This window comes from Sorex araneus, chromosome X (assembly GCF_027595985.1).
Source record: "Sorex araneus isolate mSorAra2 chromosome X, mSorAra2.pri, whole genome shotgun sequence".
Taxonomy (NCBI): domain Eukaryota; kingdom Metazoa; phylum Chordata; class Mammalia; order Eulipotyphla; family Soricidae; genus Sorex; species Sorex araneus.
In genome coordinates this window covers 350197591-350217737 of record NC_073313.1, presented here as the reverse complement: position 1 = coordinate 350217737, position 20147 = coordinate 350197591, and the positions used below count along the sequence as shown (strand labels likewise).

At 43.3% G+C, this 20147-nt stretch overlaps 1 protein-coding gene across 1 annotated transcript in view; it reads left to right on the top strand.

Annotated features, from left to right (window-relative positions):
• Positions 1-20147, top strand: part of NBAS (NBAS subunit of NRZ tethering complex) — a 388118-nt gene that overhangs the window by 341440 nt on the left and 26531 nt on the right. Inside the window, exons 48-49 of the mRNA XM_055121563.1 lie at positions 2432-2627; positions 17642-17781. Of these exons, the coding sequence (XP_054977538.1) occupies positions 2432-2627; positions 17642-17781 (336 nt within the window). The remainder of the gene's footprint in view (positions 1-2431; positions 2628-17641; positions 17782-20147) is intronic.

The window sequence follows — 20147 nt, the reverse complement described above, 5'->3', positions numbered from 1 at the left end:
CAGCCCTACTAAGGAAGCATTTGATAATTGGTTTGTCATTAAAAGATTGTATGTTTTCAGTTTTTAGAAAAGGTTGCGTGGCCGCATTAGCGGCCGCGCGGCTCGGATGTGTTCCAGTCCCGCAACCCGGAGCCGTGTTAGTTGCTGCTCAGTGTTGCCAGGGCCCCATCCGGAGAAGGTGTACCAGCTGTACCTCCTCCGTCTGGATCCCTGGTGTTGTTGGCCCGGATTCGGGTCCGGAGCATTTCTCCGGCCGCGTTGCTCACCAGACTGCCTGGCCTCTTCTCTGTTGAAGGTGGGAAGATGGCGCCGAGGGTGGGTCGAGGGCGGGACTTCCGGCGGCCGGGACCATTTGGAGTTTGGGCAGGCGCTGCTCCACTCCAGTGCGCCCCCCCCCCCCAGGCTCGGATGTGTTCCAGACCCGAGACTGCTTCTTTTTTTCCATGCCAGTTTTGCTATTTCTGATACGTATTAAGGATACTCAAAGGTAAAACTAATGTTGTCTTGTAAATGTAGGAAGTGCTTTCTACATGTTTTGTAATTTATTTTATTCTTAAACAGTAAATTCATTTTAAATTGTCATAAAATTGTATTGACAGATCTAGAGTAAATACTAAGAGATACAGCATTGTAGACCTTTATCTTAGAAGTATTTAAAAAAAAAGTGTCATCTTGTTAGGCCATTAGGTGATTTATTGCAGGCAACCTCATAAAGATCTGGTTACAAACAAACCTGTGTAATTAGTGATTTAGCATGAATCTCCTGGACTCTGAGAGTGAGGCTTTTGTATTGATAACAGTCGTCAATATCAGTCTATTGACTCCATCATCAAATTGCATTCTTAAAATTGTACATTTTGGGATTTCAAGAAAAAAAGATTCTAATACTGGATAGAAAACTGTATAAAATGTTCCTTTCGCTTAAGTTTTTTAAGTATTTATTTAATAATCAAATTTTCATATCATTATTTATTTTCAGAATACTAGACAATTTGGAAATCTAATCCAGTGATTCCCAAAGGGGGGGTGCCTTCTGCCCCTCCTCACTGGTATCCTCAATTGCTTTTGGAGGGGGAGAGTTCCTTCTGTTGTTCACTTAGGAGTGGTAGAATTCCAGGGAGTACTGTTTTTTGTTTTTTCGTGTTTTTTTTTTTTTTTTCCTGAAAAGGAAACCTGTGCTTTAACCTGCCATATAGAAATCCTATCACAGAGAAAAGCAGTCGACTCAGATAATAGTCTTTGGGGCCGCATTTCAGGTGTTTGTGGCCTTATATTACTTCCATGAAGCCTGTTTCTTCACTGTAAAATGCATCTCATATGTGTAGTTTAGTGAGTATCTTTGATAGTACTACTTAAAAGTTACTAAGAGTGGACTTTGAAAGTTCTCCCCTCCACAAAAAAATCTTTGTGACTCAATCAGGTGATAAATGTTAACTAAACTTACGATGGCAATTATTTCACATTGTATACACATAGCAAATTTTTGTGTTATGCCCCTTAAAACTAAGACAAGATTATATGCCAATAAAACCAGGAAAAAAATCAACAGCAAAATAAAATGGAATTTATGATATTTCCTTTCATAATTATTACCATCTAGTAATAGTTTATATAAAATTATTTGAAAACAGCATGGCATTATTAGTATCACTGATAGAAATAAACTGTGCTACTTATTAACTACAAGTAAGAAACAGAATAGCTAAGGATGTAATGAGAATTTTCAACTGCTTTATTGTAACTCATTTTAATAGGATGCTCTATAGAAATCACATTCATTTTATGTAGTTTTAAAAATATCTACTATGATTTGCTGTATACTGCTTGAAGCTGAAATTTTCCCACTCTGTTGGAAAAAGCTTCAAGTCACTCAACAAGAAACAGTTAAGTCCCTCACCCATGTGATTATAATATGAGACTTAATACCCAAGGACAATAGAAACAAGGGCCAGGAGGATTGCTCCATGGTTGGAAGCCAGCTTCAAGTGCTGGGGGAGAGGGCAGCTGGGACAGAGAAGGGACCACTATGACAAAGATAGTTGGAGAAGTGGGCTCTCTGGATAAGAACTGCCTGCTGAAAGTAGGTAAAGGAACAAGCATGATAACCTCTTGGTATCTGTATTGTAAACCATAATGTCTTTCAAAAAAGCAGGGGGGTGAGGAGGAGAGAGACCGAGACAGAGAGATGGGGAGAGAGAGAGAGAGAGACAGAGTGAGGTGAGGGGGTAAGAAGGTAAAACTAGGAACATTGGTGGTTGGCTCTCGACACTGGTGGAGGGATGACTGTTGGAACATTGTATGACTGAAGCCTGATCATGAACGGCTTCGTAACGGCGTCTCTCACCGTGATTCCATAAAAAGGAATAAATCGATGGATGAATTAATAACAAGTGTGTCTACGTCTCTGTCTCACCCTGAATTTGCCTCGCAGGGAAGGACTGGTTTCCTCTGAGGACCTGCTCGAGTGGCTGCGGCCTTTCTGTGCCGACGACGCCTTACCCGTCAGGCCCCGCGTTCACGCGCTGCAGATTCTGGGCCAGTCGTTTCACCTGACGGAGGAGGACGGCAAACTGCTGGTGTTCTTTCGAACAGAGGCCATTCTCAAGGCCATGTGGCCCCAGAAGCGGGTAAGGAGGCCTGTGCTGGACATTTCCCCCCTTTACCTGTGATTTGAGGTCACTCTGTAATCACTTAAGACCACTTTGGGGTGAATAATCAGCTTGGGAATGCCAACTTTCCAATATGCCATCAACCCAGCTGTTTAAGTAGATAAAAATACACTACGTGGTTTGTGTTCATTTTCCCGTCCGCATGAGTGTGCATCTGCATGGTAAATGACATCTCACTCACCTACTGTTCTGTCATTCTTCTGTTTTACTAAAGTAAAATGAATGTATAGCATTATATTAGTCTCGTGTGTGCAATAAAATGGTTCAGTGCTTATGTGTATTGCAAATGATCACCATGATAAGTTTATGCAATACTCATCACTATATACTTAAAACTTTTTTTTTTTAACTCTTAAAGTTTTTTTTCATGAAATATAGTCGGGATTTTTCGCAGTACTAATTAATTATGGTGACTGACTGTTTCCCTGGGGATGCAAATCGAAATAGAAATACTGTGTGGTGCTTCACTCATTCATTTCTTGCATGCTTCGTCCAGCTCCTTTTTTGCTTTCTGTCCATGGATAGATGGCCAGGAGGCCTCCCGGCGAGAGTGTGTCTCAGTACTATTCTTCAAGAGTCACTCCATCCATCCTCTCTTAAAGCCGTCTTCTCTTAAAGCCAGACCATTTCTAATTTAATTAAACCTTAAATTCCATGCCTTTGAACTTTTTAAAATATGTAAGTAAAATATTTTAATAGAAAATCTCAATGGATGTAACAGAATCCCCTGAATAGGCATAGAAAGAACATTCAATAAAATGAAACATGAATTCATTGGAAAAAGTATAAAATATTACTCTTATCAAGCTAAGAGTAAGCAACCCTTTCTTAGTCTAGTAGAAGGCAACCATTAACACCATCATCAAAAGCCATATACATGGCAAAGTGCTGAGAAGTTTGTGTTGTTTTGTAGGGAAACTCCTATAATTCTTCTTACAAAATTGAAAAGGCTATGAATTCCCTAAGTTGTTGCCTGTCCATGAGGTGTCATATCCTTTTTCCAAGTCTGAATGTTAATATACCTGCAATAAAGTATTTTTGGTGGAGTGTTTTTGTCATTGAGTTCTCCCATCATGCTCTCCTTGCTCATAGAATCTCATTCAAAAAAGCTGCTGTGAATCTTAGGAGAGTTGCTTTGTGTGTAAGATCCTTTTTGGCCTTGCTTCTTTAGGTATTCTGTCTCTGCCTGTGGCTTTTGTCCTTCCGAGTACAGTGTATCTTTACTCTGTACTTTACATGAGTTTTTCTATGTAGGTCTGTTTTCACTGGGACTCTTCAGGCTTCTTTGATCTGGGTAACTACACCGCTCAACTCTGGGAAATTCTTATCTCTGATTTTTTTCACTAGTGGTTCTTCATCAAATTCTCCTTCCTGTTCCTCACAAACTCCTGCTATGTTAAGAGTGAATTTGGTAATTCTTATATTGTCTTTTCTTGAACTCATCCTATAACTATATAGGTTGTGCTGTTGATATCTTTTCAGATTTATTCCATATTTTGTTGTCTTCTAGAAGTTTCTTACAACTCATCGTGGAGTTTACCAATCTGTCCCTTGGTTTCTGTTGTTCTGCTGCTAAGACTTTTAGTGTGTGTATGTGTGTGTCTGTGTCTGTGTCTGTGTCTGTGTCTGTGTGTCTTTTTTAAATCAAATACCATACTCTTCGTTTTTGTCACTTCTGGTTATAGTTTTCTCATTTCTACTCTCATACTTTCCTGTGCTTTCCTGATTACCAGTGCCATCGTTTCTTGGAGCTCATCAAACCTCTTCAGCATGTTGTCACTAAAGTCATTCTTTGAGAGTTTACAGAGCTGGTTGTTACAGATAGAGCCTTCTGTGCTGTTATTGTCACTCATTTATTGAGCTTGATGGGCTTCTGTGCATCTTCCCCATTGTGTGTGCTGTGCTAAGGATAAATCTTCGTAGTTAGCCCCATTGAATGTCTCTGAGGCATCAGACTTGCTGCTCTTCTCCTTCCCAGGTGGTTTCCACACAGGGACAGAAGGTGTGAGTGTGTACACTATCAGGTATAACACATGGTCATGTGGTGCAAGGAACAAGCAGCAGCAAAGGGAGTTACAGGCACAAGAGGTGGCTGTTTACCTGGAAGATTGAATGAGCAGGCCGAGGGTCTGAGGGGCAAAGGCAGACCCACTGAAATAGTGGAGGTCGGAGGATGCCAGGACCCAGTCAGAGGGAGGGCCTTCGAGCTATAGATGGGCTTAATTATTATCAAACTTTTGTCTCCACTTTTTTGAAAAAGTGTTAGTCCAGGAGGATATACTTACAATCTTTTGAATTCCTCTAATTATGCATTGCATGTACACAATGCCTAAAATCTTGTTGATTGGATAAGTGCAAATTCTAATTACTAAATCAAAGAAATACGGTGGCTGTTGAGGTTTAGCTTAATTCTAACTTGATAAATGCTAAAGACAGGTTGTAAGGTTCTAAGCACATCAGTAACCTCAATCAAGTTCTTAAGTATGCAGAGTAGAACATAATGCCAATAACAGGAGAAAAAAGAATAGAGTGATGGTACAGCCAGTGGGTTGTAGAGCAAGGAGCTTGCCTTGCATGTGGTCGACCTGGATTCAGTCTTCAGAACCACAAGTGGTTTCCCAAGCCCACCAGGAGTGATCCCTCCCTCAGTGCAGTAAGCCTTTTGGTATGATCTTCCCTGTACTTTTTTGACCTCAAAGGCCTTGCTGTCACTGAACACCAGTGTCTCATATCATTTGCAAGTATTTAAATAGCTTATTATTTGGCCCTTTGCTGTGATGGTGCAGACAATTCACCCAGGGACAAGAGGTATGAGTGTATACAGTATGAGGTATGACATGTGGTCAAGGAACAAGCAGCAATAAAGAGAGTTTACTAGTATTATTAGTAAAGTCATCTGTGTCTATCTCCTTTCTGTTTTTTCCCAATTCTTATCTTCCACTCATATAAGATTAATTTTCCTGTTCCTAGCAATTGATAATCTTAAAAAATGTATCAGTCCAAATGAGAAAATAAGAAAACTACCACAATTAGGCTTTTTCATCCGTAGTCTTTTGGAAAAACATAGATCTCCTTTAAGAATGCCGTTAGCCTGACACTGCTGATTCAGATTTGTGATAGAGGGCATGCCGATCTGGAAGGGAGTGCTGGCTTTAGAATGGGCGATAGCTGCTTGCTGTGTGGAAAATGAATGCAGGGAAATTGCAGTTTCAGATAGAAACAGGAACAACTCTGGGATGTTATAGCACTCTTCATTCTTGCTTTTTAGGGGGCATTGGCAGAGGGACGGGACCAACTGGTGGCTGACCAACCAGATCTTACCACACCCCCCAAAACTGTGTCACTACATCGGTAGACAAATCAGGGTGCTTGTAGACCACTCATTTGCATATGTTGCCACCTCCCGCCACTTCTGTGGTGATAGTTCTGGAGAAAATGCTTAAACTGAGCCTTGGTTACTTGCTGTGAAGTACAGAACCTGCAGCTGAAGTGAGTCGGATTGATTTGCTCAACTCAGCCGTCGTTTTTCCCACCCACATTAAACTGTCTTCTTCAGTTCTGTATCCCTGATACCTAGACGACCCTAAAGGTGGATTGCCCGGGGTTTCATTTCCTTCCTTCTCCATCTGTCCCCTTCTTTATTCTCAAAGGTGGTGTTAAGGCTCGAGACAGTTTCTTACAGAGTAAAGATAAGAATAGATAATGATATTGCAATGTTCAATTACCAGAAAATGTGGAGCTGCCGCCTTCCTGTGCATGGTAATCCTCTTAGGCAGACTTTGCATACATCAAAAAAGGGGACTTAATATTTAATTATCCTCGAGGTGCCCAAAGTAGTGGCCCCACAAATCAATGTGTTGCTGGGAAACCAGCCAGCTCCTGCAAAATTAAACACAGAGTCTGTGGAGCCGGCTACTTCCCTGGATCGCGGAGAGACAGCAATTTCTAGTTTTCTAATGATTAGTTAACAGAATTAAAAATTCAGAGGCCCTCATTTTTCAACGGCTTGAAAGGCCTTCATTTTCATTCCAGAAATGCACCCTGCTTAGGAGGTGGGAGCACGGGGCTGGGAGCGGGAGAGCAGCAGCGGGATGGGGGCGGGGGGCGGGGTGGATTGTGCTTTTCCCCCTGGGCACAATTTATCTGAGTTTTTCAGGTTTTGTAATTTTCTAGTTAACTGGTGCATGAAAAAATATGGGTCAGAAAATCCTGATGTTTCCTTAAGAAGTTCCATACCCCACCATCAAAAAAATTTCCCCCTGTTTTTATGTAAAAGAGAACATGTGACTTCGGGCTTTCCCCTTAAACATTTCAAGATATCTGAAGAATTTGTGGATATAAGTGATCACTAAAATTAATTGGGTTAAAACACCTGTCTTTGTTTGTTGTTTGAGGGGGTAGCCATACCCAGCGATGCTCAGGGCGTATTCCTGGCTCTGTGCCCATCACTCCTGGTGGGCCCAGGGGACCACATGGGATGCAAGAAACTGATCCAGGGTCGGCCACATGCAAGGCAGGTACCCCACCCGCTGTACTGTTTCTCCAACCCATAAAATCTTTTGTAAGGTTTTTGTTTGTTTGGAGGCCACACCCAGCAGTGCTCAGGGCTTACTCCTGACTGTGTGCTCAGGGGTCCCTGCTGGTGGCTCAGGGACCACATGGAGTGCTGGGAGACCTTGTGCAAGGCAGACGCCCTGCCCATGTGCTACCACTCTGGCTGGCTCAGACAACTTTTAACCTCATTACAAATTCTTGGAGTTTCGTCTTTGAACCTGCAAGGACCTACCCTTTTGGTCAGAGCCCAAGTTTTGATTCAGTTTGCCAAAATTTTTTTTTTTTTTGCTTTTTGTGTAACACCCAGCGATGCTCAGGGGTTACTCCTGGCTTTGCACTCAGGAATTACTCCTGGCAGTGCTTGGGGGACCATATGGGATGCCGGGGATCGAACCCGGGTCGGCCGCATGCAAGGCAAACGCCCTACCCGCTGTGCTGTCGCTCCGGCCCCGCCAAAATATTTTTTTAAAATAGGTTCTTTGTCATAGAAAGCTCAGGCATGGAACAGTGGGGAAAGTTCAATACAAAGTTTATTACGAAGGAACATCTGATTTACTTTTGTCTTCAGTGTTTTCAGAGCTAAGATTCAGTGCCATCAATGATTTTACTTAATCAAATATGTTACTTCATCTTAATATATATGTGCATGCACTTATCTAATCTATCCCTAAGAGCTATTATCAGATTTCTTTTCATAAAAAAGACAGGGTTCCCCGAAAGGGGAGTTATTTTTTCAGATTTTAATTTAAATATCTTTATTATAAACAAAACTATGCATCATTTTTATTGGTGGGAAGTGCGCCCAAAGCAGTGCTCAGTGAGTCGCAGTGCCACTCACGGCGTATCTGGCCCACAGACCAGACCATTCCAAGCTTGGGCGTGGCCGTGTGGCATGCTCAGGCCCGGAGGCTCTGGGGGTCAGTAGAGCTATTGTAGTGCTTGGGGAGCCGGGCCATGCTGGGGATCAAACTCGGGGTCTCACACATGTAAGGCATGTGTCCCCTATGCTTTGCTCTCCCACTGATACCTTATGCGTCTTAAATTAGTCACCCAGACCACAGTGTCTCTTACGGCTTTGCAGTCGCTTCTGATCCTTCACCACTATAGTTAACTTCTTGCTGTGTGCCTACCTCTCTGTCTTTCTATGTATTTATTCCATGACTTCTTGCTTGTTTCATTAGAATATAAATTTTATGAGAAAGGGACCTCGCAGACACTCGGCAAATGTTTGTTGAATAAATGAATACTGAATTTTTAAATACACGTCCAAGGTCACCTTTCCGAGATGACAAGGCCAGAGCTCCTGACACTCAGCCTGGTGTTCTTGCCACCGGTGATGAAGGATCGGCCGCTGCTGCTTCTCCCTGATCCCCGAGCTCGGTGCTGTGCGTGGGGGAACTTCCTCACACAGTGACCCGGCGCATTGAGATTGATGGTGTTTCGTGCTAATTTGTCCTACTTTGGTGACAGTGATTTCTGGCCAGTCAGTTGCTTCTGCGGAAGCAAACACTCGCAAGCGTGTTTATCCAGGTGGGCACGAGAGATTTGAAATGTTCTAGTAGAAGAAGCTCAGCTTGACGTGCCTCCCAGTCACGAGAGAGCATCCAGATGACTGAGTGCTCCAAATATTTGGAGACCTTGAGAGTCTATGAGTAATGGTTCTTTAAAGATTTGCCTCTTGTCTGTGTCGTAGGAGGGAGGGGGATGCTGTGGAAGTTTTTACTAAGGACACATTGTGGACTTTGCTTTTGAAAGCAGGCTCCCACCGCTGTGGGTATTCTCTGTTTGATGGGAGGTTGCCTTTGGCTGTTAAGGTTCCATAGTTTGTGAATGAGAGATCCTTACGTGCTGATTGAGTTCCGCCTGGCCCGCAAGCCAGCACCCTTAGCCCTGTCTGCACCTCCTCGCCACTTGTCAGGAAAGCGATATTCATGCAGCAGTGACCTTTGGGAAGCAGTGGGCTACAGAAAGCGTTCTTCTTTTCTTCTTTCCTGGATGACTCTACTTGGATTGAATGTGACTGTGCCTTGAGAAGTCGGGACTTTGATTCGGAAAACAGAAAGCATTGTTTCATCTTTGAGTATTTTTCACTGTCGCAATACATGGCACTCAGTGTTAACTGCTGTTGTGAAACCATCTGGGAGATCTCCAGTTTCATAGTTGCTGTTTGAGCAGAACACCAGCTGAAGAAGCATTTGCTGAGAATTCATCAAGGAGAGGTTATATCCAGGTGCTGCACTCTGGGGAGAGCAGATGGTGATGAGGGGATCAGAGGGAAGTGTCCGGGCTCATCGCCTGCATTCGAATCCACCTCGGGACTCACCTGGTCTAAGTGAAGCTTGGGAAAGTTCTTCAACCTCTCACAACCTCAGTTTCCTCATCTGTAAGCTGGAGGCCACGTGTAAATGTGGTGGGGGTTAAATAGGATATTACTTGTAAAACTCAAACTCAGTAGAGCCCCGTTAGCATCCATAGTGGAAGGATGAATACCCGGCATGCTCTGTGCCGTGAACCCAGTCTGCCAGCCCACGGCGTCCCAAGAGGGCCTGGAGCTGTTCAGTCTGGATGCAGCGAGGAGAGGTCGATCCATTCCATGACCAGAGGTTTGAGCTGAGTGAGGCCAGCAGCACCCGAAGTGCGATGTCCAGGCCAGGGTCAGCAGGAGTTGAAAGAAGAGAGTTGAATCAAGCTGCACAGACCCCGTCTGTCCGTGGGGTGCTGAGGCTGCATTCGGGGAAGCAGTCTTCAGGATATCTAGGTGGCACTTGGAAGGCCCCGAGACTCAGCAGCACCTTGGCTCCCGAGACACAGAAGCCTCTGGGTCATTTCAAACAGGAGTAAGTAATTGGGGTCAGAATAAGAATTCTGGACATTCAAGCAAGTATCTGTTTTGACTTTAGCTGAGATGCTGGGCATACTATCAGTTTCCATATCTTTTAGGGGCTTTCTATGGACTGGGTTGGACATGGTGGTTCTGTCTTACTTTAGCCTCACAGTGATTGTCATGCCTAAATGAGTTCACAGTATTCTGAAATTCTGACTGCTACCTTTCAGTAGCAGTATTTCAAACCACTGTGCCTAGAAGGAAAATGGGGCAGGGGCGGGGTGGAGGGGGGGTTGGAGAGAGAAAGAGAGAAAGTATTTACGGTAGAGACAGGCTGGCAGGTAAAGCAGGCAGGAGGGAGACTTGGGACATCGGTGGCGGAAAATGTGCCAGGGAAGGGATGGGTGTTGGAATATCGTGTGACTTAAACCCAGTCATGAACAACTTTCTAACTGTATCTCATGGTGTTTCAAAAAATAAATAAAACCTTTTTCTGATAATGAAAGAAATCTTGACATCCCAATGCTAATTTGTAATAACCTACTGATACCACTAGCCCCCAGCGTTGTCCTTCATTATCTTAGTGTTTGATGCCCTGTAAGGGCATGTGTCTGTTCTTCTATTACATTGTGTTATTTAATATACTATTCTCATGTAACCTTTAAGTTTTCTTTTTCTTCTATTTTTAGCCACCAACTCCCCCTTCCCCCCAACAATGCTCAGGGGTTACTCCTGGCTCTGTGCTCAGGGATCACCCCTGACAGGGCTAGTGGGACCATATGGGATGTCGGGGGTGAGTGCAGGCAAGGCAAATACCCATTCCACTGTACTATCCAGACTGTACTATCCGGGTGCAAATTTAGTCATTTTTTTCTTGTTGCTACATGTGTGAGTACAGAGACTCAGAGGTGTTTTCTGGAGTCAGGGGCTGCCCCACGATAGGGTGACCCGCATTCCATTCCGAGGGATACAGCACTGGCAGTGTTTCCAGTTTCAGAAGTGAATAAATACTTCATCAGCTGAAATCGAGGCTGGTCTTAAAACTAAGCCAGTAGCAATTCTTTTTAACATAAATATACATGTATCAGGACTCCTGTGACATGTTTAGTTATTTGTCAGAGAAGAGGAGAAAAACTGTGAGGCAGGGCCAGGGTGATGGAGGCTAGAATCCCACATTCTGTCCTGACATTGTGTGGCCCCCGGAGCCCTGCCATGGAGTAATCGTGAGCACTGCTGGGTATGGCCCAATTCCTCCCCCACCTCCTCCCCCACTAAAAATAAATTGTATGGCAGAAATCAATAATTCTAATACAAAGCATTTTCCCTATCATATGTCCCTTTAAAAGAATTTCATAAGACAATATACTTATTCATGTGAAAAATGTCTATTACATGTTGAAGTTAGAGCAGCACTTCTGCGTTTGTGGATGGTTTTATCAGGTGATTTTGTTGTTGTTGTTGTGTGTGTGTTTTGAAGATAAATTCCAGTAAGGAAGAGACCATATAATATGGCTCAGAATTACTGTTGCCAGTCTCTTGTACATGGTTAAATGTGCTTCTGCACCATAAATGATTTCCATGCCTCTGAAAATCCTTGGGAACCTCAACTATGGGTCTTCCATTAGGGCTTATCTGTTGAGTGAGACGTTTCATGGCAGTTGAGAACCATTTGTTCTGGAGCAGTTCACAAACAAGCACTCATTTTCCTGAAAACCCCATAGAAGAAAATTTGAGGCTAAAAGTCTATGCTTGTCTCCAGTCCTAGAAACAAAGGCCGGAAAGAACTTGTAGATGCAGTAAGACTGTTTTCACCTGGTAGCAGGCAACTTGCTCTGCTTTTTCAAGGACGGTGGCTCTCTGTCCGATAAGGAGGCTGCAGCCACTTGACAAATAGACCTATAGCACGGCAAAAGTCACCTCATTCAATGAGGAGAGCGCCATCACTTTCAGAGACAAAGGAACAGATCTGTTCAAGAGTTTGAATCCTGTTTGAATTTTGATCTTTAAAGTCTTCTGCTGTTTCCATAGTGGGGTCAGTATGGGACTGTTGGGAGCTGGGCAGTGCCAGGGGGACACTGGGCACTCATCCCCCTGTTCACTAGGAGACAGAATAAAACAAAATACAAGGAAAAAATACAACAATTTCTCTCATCTACTTTCACTGATTTGTAAAAGGCATGTTGAAGAGTTATTTGAAAGACTCTGTTTTTTACAAATGAGTGAGATCTCAAAAGAAGATAAAGTTAACCCTCAGTTTTATTCCCCGCAAAGGAGCTGTAGTTCTTTGTATTTTTATTCTGTCCTGCCTAGCCTACAGATGTGCATATTATTACAAGCTAGCACACACTTTGCTTTCTGCTGTTCTTATGTATGGTATACGATGTGCAAAATAGTGCAAATGATTTGTCACTTCTAGTGTGTTTGTCATGTGCTAGTCTCTATACTGGCTTTTCCAATGTTCCCTTTAGATTCATCATTTAATCACCACATAAATATGTTATCTTCATCTCAGAGAAGCGGAAATTAAGCCTCGAGAAGGTCTAGTGGTGGCTCCAAAATAAGTACTTTTTGATGTTAGACTGACTGTATCAGCACTATTTTGAAGCAGCATATTTAATTTAATCTTCCTTTGTGACTTATTTTATAGTTTTAATAATGGAGTACATTGGAATTTTGCTCATCACTTGCAATTAATTTATAACTATTTTCCTCAGTGTTCAGATATGTCCTATGGTTATTTCACGTTATGACTCTTTCAGTACTAAATATCACTTTCTTCATAAAATATATTCTGTATATATTGAAAATACAGAATTTATTATGGGCCATACAACTTTCTAGGAGAGAGACCCTCACTTTTTCCTTGGATTCATGCTGAGGTCTGCAACTTGTTTCCATGTGTGAGAAGGAATTTAAATGCATATTAATTTAGGGCTATGGTGGGTAGGGCACTTGCCTTCTGTGCTGCACACTATTAGTCTGCTGTTACTGTTGTATGAAAATATTTGGACTAAAACCTACCTCTGAAAGGTAAAGCAGATAGGAAGGCATGAAATAGCTTGGGGGCCGGAAGTACCTGCCTTGCGCCTTGCACGCTGGAGAGCCTGAGTTCCCAGTCCCCTTCCCGGCGCTGCCTGCCTGTGCCAGAGTTCGAGCTCAGCTGTGGCTCCGCCGTCTGAGCCCGGCAGCCCTGCTGGCTGTTGGTGATCCCTGGCACACCACAGCCAGGTGTGTGCCAGCACGGCCCGGAGCATGTGACCACAGCTCACTCGGCAGACGGAAGGTCTGCAGTCTTGGATCATCTCGCGGTACTGTCCACCTAGGGAAGTGGGGAAATTAAGAATGAAAGGACGGGAATAGGTAGCATCATTATTTTGCTGTTCTGTTCTTACCGGATACAGTTACTGAGGCTTTGCTGTTGTGCTCCACGTTCTTTTCGGAACACTAGGACTTAATCGTAACTGACTCTGTTTCCAACTTTGGGTGCCTTTTGTTGTTGTTGTTATTATTTGAAGGACTATGCTTGGTAATGCTCCTGTTTTAGTCCTGGCATGATTTTCAGAAACACTCCTGGCTGTGCCCGGGGGACCATATGTGGCGCCAGCTCAGCCACATGCAAGGCAGACATCTCAACATCCATACTGTCTCTCAGAGCCCATAGCCGACTTTGAACTGAGATTAGGAGACATTTCTTTTAAAAACATCAACAATAAGGGGTTTGCATTTTCATAATTTTATCCTTGATGTGGAAGGTCCTAGTCAATGTGGTAAGTGCTAGAAGCAGAAATCAGCACAGTGACCTTAAAAATTCAAATTACCATTATTTGTTAATATCTCTCTCATTTCTAAAACAAAAAACCCAAATACCTAGAAATGCTAGAATTAATAGAGAACTTATTATGAGGGTGTTAAAAATGATTTTTGTAATGATCCATGCCAGAATAACTGGTATCGATAAATCATTCAGTATTTCATTCAGTATTTTAAAATAGTGAAGCGTCAAACCTTTTCTTCAAATATCCTCTGCAGTAATTCCATTATAACTCATTGACCAGAGTCCCCTTTCTCAGGCAGCTCCTCAGACTTCTGAGGCTGCAGGCATTTTGGGAGTCCATTTTTCAAGTAAGGCAAAGGTGCCTGAAAGGGGTGAGCACTGCCGAAGCCACCGGAAATCATCAGGCACCCTGGCCGATGGGCAGTTCAGTAAACATGCCCCTGAAAGGCCTGTTGTCTCGGTTTCCTTCTTGGGGCCATCCATCTTTAACAGAGATTCCCACACTTGTTTGGCCTACAGTCCACGTCTCAAAAAAAAAAAAAAAAAGAAGATGCCTCTCCTTTCCCCCCCCCCCCCAAGTCTGCCTCTAATTAAGCAAACAGAAAGTGCGATCCCACTTTAATCCACCTCCCTTACTCAGGGGGTGGTGTCACCTCCTCTGGAAACACTGACATACAAAAGTGAAGCCAGCCAATAATTTCCGGCAACTCTGAGGATAGTTAATAACACTTTGTGCTAAGATATGTCATAAATTATGTTATTATTTATGTGCCTATCCATTAACTTAGTTTATTCACTCATGTAAATACTACATACCTACTTAATGTCAGGTATTATTTTAAGTATACACCACTAAACAAATCAAAGTCACTCTTTTGGAAAAACTTGTATTCTTTGGGTTTTATTTATTTATTTATTTATTTATTTATTTATTTATTTATTTTTGCTTCTTGGGTCACACCTGGCGGTGCACAGGGGTTAGTCCTGGCTCTGCACTCAGGAACCACTCCTGGTGGTGCTCAGGGGACCATATGGGATGCTGGGAATCGAACCCGGGTTGGCCACGTGCAAGGCAAATGCCCTACCCACTGTGCTATCGCTCCAGCCTCGGTTTTTATTTTTTACCCCTGCACTATCTCTGTGGTCCAAGAAACTTGCAATTTTTGAAAGAAGAAAGGCAGCAAATAAAAATAGAATATGTCATAGACTTGAAAATGGTAAGGAAGAAATTGGTACACATCGGGGACTATTTGGAGAAATGTTGCTTTAGGTAGGGCAAACTGACAGTAAATTCTCTACGTAAGGTGACATTTGAGAAGTTTGAAGGAAGTGAGGGAATAAACCAGGCAGAAACATGAAAAAGAAACTTGCCAGGGACAGGACAGGAAGGATCAGAGTTCCTTGGGTAGAAGTGTGCATAACCCACATAACCCACTTAATAAGCCCAGAGTGCTTCAGACACTCGAGGCAAGAGAGGAATGTAAGGTGGGGAGTTCAAGTAATAGCAGATAGATATCTTGAGCTTGAGACTTTTGGGGGGGGGGATTTTGGGTCACACCTGGTGATGCACAGGGGTTCCTCCTGGCTCTGCACTCAGGAATTACCCCTGGCGGTGCTCAGGGGACCATATGGGATGCTGAGAATCGAACCCAGGTCGGCCGCGTGCAAGGCAAATGCCCTACCCGCTGTGCTATTGCTCCAGCCCCGAGCTTGAGACTTTTAAAAAAAAATATTTATAAAGTACCAGGAGGTTGACTCCATGGCTTCGAGGCTGGCCTCACGTTCCGGGGAAAGGTCAACTCAGAGAAGCGATCACCAACTACATTGTAGTCGAAGGCCATGTGGGGGAAGGGAGTTGCGGGCTGAATGAGGGCTAGAGACTGAGCACAGCGGCCACTCAACACCTTTATTGCAAACCACAACAGCTAATTAGAGAGAGAAAACAGAAGGGAATGCCTTGCCACAGTGGCAGGGTGGGGTGGGGGGGAGATGGGATTGGGGAGGGTGGGAGGGACACTGGGTTTACGGGTGGTGGAGAATGGGCACTGGTGAAGGGATGGGTTCCAAACTTTGTATGATGGAAGTATAAGCACAAAAGTGTATAAATCTGTAACTGTACCCTCACGGTGATTCTCTAATTAAAAATAAATAAATTAAAAAAAAATATTTATAAATAGGTAAAAATGTAGTTCCAGCTACTCAGTTAGATCTCCAATTTAAAGAGGAGTTCATCTATTTTGTTGAATTCTCCAGTTTCTGTACGTCCTGATCTGCTTATAATTATATGTTGGCTTTGCCCCTTGGTTGCTTTGTTACCAGCACAGACAAACCCATTATTTTTCCTCCTGAAAGTGACGTTAATAAGACCTTGGAAGTCCTCCATGCGAAACTGTTATAATGGTCAAGTGGCTTCTGGGCTTATGAAATTATTTCAAAACTACAAAATGCTTTGGGGTTGTGATTCCATAAAGAATGGCATGGGGTTTTAAAACAGGCTTTGAAAGGTCTCATCACCGTGTGAGCATGGCTTCCCAGAGTAATTATCAATAATTGCAGAGAGCACATCAGCTTTGGAATCATAGCGGTGACTTTTTCAGATAGCTTCATGGGATGAGAGCCAAAATGGTCCCTAAATGAAATATTTTGGAAATATGCATGTGTGCTAGCATGTAGCAAATATGTAGGTAACCATCCATTTCTGTCATTCTTCCAGTGAATCATTTTCTGGGTTTCACATGCCTAAACACAGAGCATTTGAGTAGCATTTCACTTTGCTTCTGTTTTGGGGCCACACCCTGCAGTCCTCAGGTCTTGCTCCCGGCCCTGTGTCCAGGGATCACTCCTAGGAGGCCTCAGGGGACCATCAGTGGTGCCAGGAATTGAACCCAGGTTAGATGCATGCAAGGCAAGTGGCTCCAGCCCCTCATTTCACTTTTCTATCCAAAAAAAAGAAAAGTCTTTTTAATTTAAATGGAGGTATTAGATATATATGGTTGTTTTCAAACTGGCTCAGAGTTAAAGAAATCATTATTCAGTGAGAGGCAAATGACTATTTGGCTGAGATTTCTTTTGCATTAGAAATGGAGAAATGAGAGGCGTGGGTTAGCACATAGAAAAGGTGCCTGTTCTTGGTTTGGTCCCCAGCATCGTGTGGCTGCCCACGGAGTATCGCTGGTACTTTGTGCTGGAACCCCCAGCCGTGTTCTGAGTTTGGCCTTGGAGTGCCCTGAAGTCCACTGGGATAGCTCTGGTGGTGAAGAATGACAGATCACTCCTGATGGCCACTTGGGAGGCCACCGGGTAAAATGGAGATGTGAGTGAAGGATATATTTTGTTTGATTTCTAATAACACAGGATGAATGGACTTATGAAACATTTTTTATTTCAAATTAGAGAAATTTCCTAAACAGCATGAAGATTTGGTAACAAAAATGCTAGAACAGATACTAGAGATGCATTAAGGATAATTGAAACTTCTTAGAAAGTCAAGTTGATTATGGTGAACTATTTTATCAATTAAAATCATTAGTTACAACATCTTAAAATGCAAAGAAGCCAGTTTTGCTTGTTTGAATTTATAGCAGTAAAGAATATTATAAACCGTGCTGAGATTTGTTCTAATTTCTTGAACATGAATGTTGACATCGGGTCAGTCATAGATCTTTTACGGGTTTTCTCTGGAGAAGGAAACATGTTAAACAAAAGTTGCCTCAGAATTTGGTACAAGTTTCTTTGAGAGTAATCAAGTCAATTTAATTCTTTTAACAACCAATTCCATAGACTTCGCCACCAGTTCCAGTTGCATATTTCCACTTTCAGGTTGACGTGGCTGACATTGAAGATGAAGAGAACCGATACTCTCTCTTCGTGGACCTCCTGGAATCCAGTAATGAGGAGGCAGAATTTCAGCACTTGGTTCTGCTCTTACAAGCGTGGCCACCAATGAAACAGGACTATGTGTAAGTGTTAACATAAATTTAGCCTGCCTGGTTTTCCTTTGGGGGGACTTTATTTTTAAAGTTATTACTGTAAAAAGAGCTGTTGAAAGTAATGCATAAAATTAATATTAGCATTTAGAAGAAATTAAAATAGCTTATCTTTTAAAGCTATACTTTCTTTCCATTTCTCCTCACCCCTAAACCCAAATATTTTACTTAGAATGACAAGACAACCTTTAAGATTGCCACCTGTCTTAAGCTAGCAACAAGATAATTTGTGAGCTTGTTTGTTTGTTTGTTTGTTTGTTTGTTTTGCTTTTTGGGTCACGCCCAGTGATGCTCAGTTTCTGTGCTCAGGAATTACTTTTGCTGGGGCTCAGGGGATCATATGGAATGCTGGGAATCGAACTCGGGTCAACCGGGTTCAAACTAGGTAGGGCATTTGCCTTGTGTGCAAAGCAAATGCCCTACCCACAGTGCTGTCGATAATTTGGTGTTTTCACCAGCAAAGTTTGTACTCTGTCAGGCACAGAGATGGTTTGGTGTCAGTGCCCCTACCTTACGGGGGTGAGACCTTGCTGTCTGACCCCCAGCATCTCCCTGCATGTGCCAGAGGCACTGTGGCTTGGGCTCCAGACACCGTAAAAAAGTGTGTGTTCTTTGGTGGGTTGCATGGGTGCACTCATAGCATGGTTTGTGACTCACAGCAAACACAGCAGTGCATTGTGTGAGCACCAAAATCCAGTGTGCGTCTCCCTGCAAGCGCTGCAGCTATAATCTGCAGCAGCACCACAGCTGTGGAGTATGACCCCTCTCAAGCACCACAAGGAAGCCTGTGAGCAGAAGCCAAGTATGTGTAACCCCTAGTCATTGCAACAGTATCAACAAGAAACTGCAACAACAAAAAGCTGGGAAAGAGGGTTTGGAGTATACTATTTTATTTTCATTTTTTTATTTATTTCTTTGTTGCTTTTTGGGTCACACCCAGTGATGCACAGCGGTTACTCCTGGCTTTGCACTCAGGAATTACTCCTGGCGGTGCTTTGGGACCATATGAGATGCTGGGAATCGAACCCAGGTTGGCCACATGCAAGGCAAATGCCCTCCCGGCTGTTCTATCACTCCAGTATGTTAATGGAGTATGTTAATGGAGTATTTTAACACAGATTGTGGTCTTAAGGATGAATGTGCTTAAGACCACACAAGTGGATAGTTCTACTTATTATCGATACACATTATTGAATTTTTTTTTCACATGTTGTCAAGCAGCAAGCAATTCACACAACCATCTTACGAGGGTAGGCAGTGTCCTTTCATCTCCTACATGGGTACTTGGAGCTCAGAAGTTAGATAACTTTAGGCATCACGTGGCTGGTTCGTGGGGGGAAACAGAATCCTCCTCTTGCCCCCTTCACCCCCTGGTTTTCTCTGCCATGCTGAGCATGCAGCTGCCATGCTTAGCTCCATAGACTTAGCACACAAGCCAAGGATTCCTCCGGGAAAACTGGCCAGACTTCCTCTGAACACATATGCCATCTGTCATAGACTGCTGTTCCTTGCTGGCAAAATTAAAAAAAAAAAAATTAGCACCCCAAACCTTTGTTCCAAATGCCTGCTTCCTGCAGGGCTCATCTGGTGCTCCCCACATTTGGCAAACACTTTGCCACTCTGAACCCCTTAGAAATTAAAGGCCAGTTCCCTGGATGTACATGACTGTAAAAAACTAAGGCAAGCCGACGGGCGTGAGCACTCGCGGGCTCTCCGGGCGACTCTGTCTCACCGCCTGCATTCAGTGCTCTGGAACTGCTGTGTATGGGCTGGATCGGGACAGCCGGTGGTCAAGGACAAGTAGGTAAAGGAAGAACGAGGACCAAGCTGGTTGCTGATTAGTTACCGTTTATTCAATCTTCCATCTTTCTCATCTCCCGCACTCCCAGCTCCGGCCTCTCTCTGGATCTACTGCCACATCTCAGGATTCTCTTGTCTCTCTCCTCCCTCTTTCTCTCTCCCCCTTGCCCCTAGGCTACACACATCCAGGTAGCAAAATCATCATAAGAAAGCCCTTCCTGAGGGCTGGGCATTCCAAAGCCCTTCCTGACTCTTAAGGTGTTTTTCTCCTTTCCTTAGTCCAAGCACTCATTAACATCTTAATACTAGTTATTTTTGTATGGACATAGCAAGAGATACATTGAGGCTTGCAAGGCAGCTCTCCTGGCAAAATCTTGCCACAAACTCAGACTACACCACTCAGGAGAGATTAATCATTCCTAACCCTAACAGGGTCCGAATCTAGTTATCACTGTTTGGATCAAGACAGCATTTGTTCATGACCAAGCTCTTTACTTATAGTTAAGCATTAGGCACTTTGGCCAGGCCCATCTCAATGC